At 43.0% G+C, this 4,390-nt stretch overlaps 1 protein-coding gene across 1 annotated transcript; it reads right to left on the bottom strand.

Annotated features, from left to right (window-relative positions):
* Positions 1-3,827: 3,827 nt before the first annotated feature.
* On the bottom strand, positions 3,828-4,385 carry MAGEH1 (MAGE family member H1; the record flags this gene model as incomplete). The annotated part of the gene is made up of 1 exon (XM_006165365.2): positions 3,828-4,385. A coding segment is annotated over one exon (549 nt), but the record flags the coding sequence as incomplete, so codon positions are not given.
* Positions 4,386-4,390: the final 5 nt, after the last annotated feature.

Genomic DNA, 4,390 nt, shown 5'->3' with positions numbered 1-4,390 from the left:
CTGTGAACCATATTTCAGGTCCAGAAATGTTTCTGTTTGCTTAGTCCACCATAGGAAAGTCAGGAACTAGGGTTTGAGGACTAATGGTGTATGCAGGATGGCAAAGCATTGTGTTATGATGGCAAGACATACTTGGAAGAAAATTCTCATTCCATACATACAATCCCTCAAGGATGCCTGTCAATGAATGGGACCACAAAAAATCAGAACATGAGATGTCACCAATAATCTCCAAAGTACACATTAACCTTTATTTTCTACATTTCCTCACTCAGCCTCAGCATGTTCCTTCTCACTGTTACCCTGTGTTGTGGTGGAGTTTGAACACAGAAGGTTGGGTGGAGCCCCATGTGTCTTAGTGATGGTATTCATCCTTGTGGCATAGCAATGTGGGCTTCAGACTTGGCTAAGTCTGGGTTCATGTGCAAAACTGCCACTGACCAGCCACATGACCATAGTATCTTGCTTATGAGATCTGATTGAGTTTCCAGCTCTGTAAACTGGCATTAACCTTGCAGGGCTTGCAAACATTAAAGACAATACATGAAAATAGCTGGTAGCATTAACCTTGCAGGGCTTGCAAACATTAAAGACAATGCATGAAAATAGCTATCAAAGTGCCTGGCATAATTTAGGCATCAGTTAATGTCAGCTGCTACACTTGCTGTGCCTTGGGTAGTTTGGGGCTCTCTATACCTGAATTCCCTAAAAGATTGATTGGAGTGTTCTAGGAGCCAGAAACTCAATCCAGCTTCAAGGACATCCTTGCAACTAAAACTACAGCTTTTCCATTCATCTTGTGGAGCCTCTGTGGAGATGAGGTCAGCTTAGGTTTCAGATTTGCACAAGAAGCTCTCAACATAATATCCCATCGAGGCAGAGCTCAAAGCTCAAAGAAGTTATATAAATGCCACAAATAATATTCTCTGTTGCTGAACACCACCCAGAATCCCCCTTTTCTGCCTCTTCTTCAGCTCTGTCATTCATTTCAAAGCCACAGAAATCCTACACTTGCTCAGCTCTTACCTAATCAAGTGAAAATTACTTCTGCAGTACTATAGTACTGTGTTTTGGGGAAGGGCAGGGGGAGGAACTTGCCAGTTCCCTCGGGAGCCTCCTGCCTGACGCCTTTGGGATTCCAGCAGTTATCTCCTACAGTTAAGTGTAAGATGTTCCCAGTCTTTCTCCCCTTATACTGGGAACTACTGGTTCTCTGAATGAATTAGGCTTATTGTCCTACATTTGCGTATAACCATGTTAGGTAATTAAATGCTTGCTCCCCACCAGAATCAAAGATGGATTCTAACAGGTTTGGGAAGGACATCTTGTTCCCTGAGCTCCAGAGAGAGCTTCCTGTAAAATGAGCAGTGATCACACTGACGTGACAGAGTAATAAGTAATTTGCCTCTGGTACAGACAAAGTGCTTAACAAATCTTTGCTCTGCTGGCTGCCCCACTCACTAGCTGAATGACCTGGAGCCCACTGACTTCCCAGAGCCTCTTATGTAAAAGGGGAAGTTAAAGTCAGTCTATTTGCTAGAAGGATTGGAGGCTGCAGTTGGCAGTCAGGGTTACTGACATCCCTCTCACTGACTTCATGTGTTTTTTTTTTTTTTTCTTAAGACAGAGACCCTGTGAGTACAGTGGCAGACAGAAACAGACAGCAGGCAGTCTACAGAGAACACTTTGGATTGGCAGAGAATGCACATGGAATCTTGTCTAAGATATGATACTTGCTACTTCTGTGACTCCAGGCAGTAAAGTTACCTGGTAATCTCAGCCTCAGATTCCCAACTCACCCACCTCTGGAATTGATGTTACCTCCAAGATAAGAAACATGCCTTTTCTTTTCTGCAGCTTCAGTTTCTATCACACTGCTTGAATCCTAGAGGGCTCTTGCTATTTTCTTTCTTGCTGAATGAATTCTGTTGGAACTGCTGAGGAGTCATAGTTGCTACTTTTGTGTGAAGCCTCCTTGGTCCCTATGATGGGTCCCTGGGCCTTTGCCAGAAACCCATTAGTTAGCCTGCCCAGAACCCAGAGATTTTAGTTCACACATAGCTGGAAGTAGGTGAAGGCTGGAGATAAAGAAGGAGGAATACAACCTAGTACTCTTTGTATATGAGAGCTGTTATCCTGAGCCCCACAAGGTTAGGCATCTGTCCTTTGCAGTCCCTATTAGGAGACTTCAGCTCTCCTATAGACAAACATAGTAGACTTCGGGGGTGGCCAAAACTTCTTATGCAGGTTCTCTGCCTGTGGCTGATGAGACTGTCAGGGATGACTCCCACACCTCCAGATTTCCTGCAGGGTGAAGTAGAGGATTCAGAAGTCTCTGATGACTGAATGGATGAGAAGGCAGAGAGTTCCTTGCTATCATGAGGTGAAAAAGTGTGAGAGTTCCTGGGAGTGGGAAGAATCCTGGCCCCTCATGACTTCCTACACCACAGGCCACCATGCTAGGGGTACCTCTAGATTTGCCACACTGGGTAAAGAAGAGACTGAAAATGCTAATGATACCCCACTCCCCTGGAGACAGACAAGCGCACACACATACACTCATACAATATGTGCAACATCACAAATTGTAGTTCCTGACAAAAGTGTAAAGTTATCTTTTCAGAGAGGCCACAGGTGGCATATTCTGTTTGGCCTGCCAAATATCTAAGTTCTGCCTTTTTCAAGCCTTCTTCCTCCCCTCAACATTCCAGGATTAACATCTTCAAACTCGGTCGGTTGTAGAACCCAACCTTGGAGGCTCACCTTGTCTTCTGCCTAATGTCTTGTTCTCTACTTTCCCCCTTGAGGAAACATTAACAATTTAGTGGGGAATTTATTATTTCTCAAATGTCCATGCTGCCTTTCATGACTCCATATTTACACCTCTCCCAACTCTAATTTCCACACCACTCCATGATGTCCCTCTTCGTTTATACCCCTCATTCAAGCTGGGTATCTAGGAGAATACCTCATTCAGAATATTTTTATTTTTCAGAATATTTTTATAGCACTCTGATGCCTCTTTCAATTCTTTTCAAGCTTATTTAAGCATCTCTAATTTATACAGCACCTATGATATCACCTTTCCTGCCCAAGCCCTAAGACTACGTACATAAGATTTCCTATGTACGTAGAAAATTTATAAAGCACCTCATACTCAGTCCTTATCACAGTATTTACAGCACCACCAGTTTACATATTTTTCTTTCGCAGAAAATCTAGGACATTCTTTGTAAATAGTGGCTCTGTGCTAAGTAGTATCACAAAGAAGATAATCTGGTTCCTCACATAACAGGTGGCCAATGAATGAACAAGATAAACTAGTCATTATGCTTTTATTTTTTCTATGTCTACAGTAACTAAGCCATTCCATGGTAAATGTCAGTCTTTTTAATACAACAGAAACAAAGGGTTTCACAAAGGTTAGATATGAACAAAATTCCCCCCATCTCACATTTTACTGATTATTTCAAACTTCCAAATGATGGACTATACCAACGATAAAAAATCTATACCAGATCATAGAATACAATCAGACGATTTCATTTTATACTGGTAGTACAACTGTTGTACTAAGTATCAATGCCAAAAAAAGAAAAATCTTCAATTATATATTGAAATATATTGTAATACATAATCATCAATATTATAAAATGAATACAATTTTATAATAGTCAAAGGAAATGCTATTTGTAAACAATTAGCACTGATGACAAATACCAAATACAGTGTCCCTCCCCCCACCGTATCATCCTAAACTCAGGATCCAGGCCCTCTACTCCTTGGGGTACCTTTAACTCTCTTCTTCCCCACCCATGGGTCTGCTTCACATTTTTCTAGGGGGTAGAGTAACCTCTGGCACCTGAATTGAGAATAGCCTCAACTTCTGCATCATCGTCAGAATCCCAATCGTAATTACATGGCCAGTCCTTGGAGCATCGGTTACGAACCCTTGCCACAAAATGCATGACTTTCAGCTTGCTCGATTCCACGTGTGCTCGAGGGCCCCAGAAGAACTCACATTCCACGGGACAGCTGCGGGCCACCGGCTTATAAATCAGGTACCCTCTGCGCACAAACTCTTCTGTGATGACCTTCCTTGGATCTCCAAAGATGCTGTGCTGCCGCCCAGGTTGAATCCCTAACTTCCCTAGCACTTTCCAGACCAGAGATTCTTTTGCGCTGTTGCCCATGATGAAGATGAGGGCCAATACGGACATCAGGAGACTTTTCTTGGTGCCTTGAAAATTGCTCCGGACTAAGGAAGGTTTTTGTACTTGAGCAGTGCTCGAGGCTTCTTCAGGAGTGGTGGAGGTCTCCTCTGGAGTGCTCGGGTCTTCCTCCGGACCACTCAGGTCATTTTCGGGGGTACTTAGAATCACAGAGACAG

The sequence above is a fragment of the Tupaia chinensis genome, unplaced genomic scaffold (assembly GCF_000334495.1).
Source record: "Tupaia chinensis unplaced genomic scaffold, TupChi_1.0 Scaffold143912_1, whole genome shotgun sequence".
NCBI lineage: Eukaryota > Metazoa > Chordata > Mammalia > Scandentia > Tupaiidae > Tupaia > Tupaia belangeri.
The sequence above is the reverse complement of the archived record's forward strand: the minus strand, read 5'-3'. Positions and strand labels throughout refer to the sequence as shown.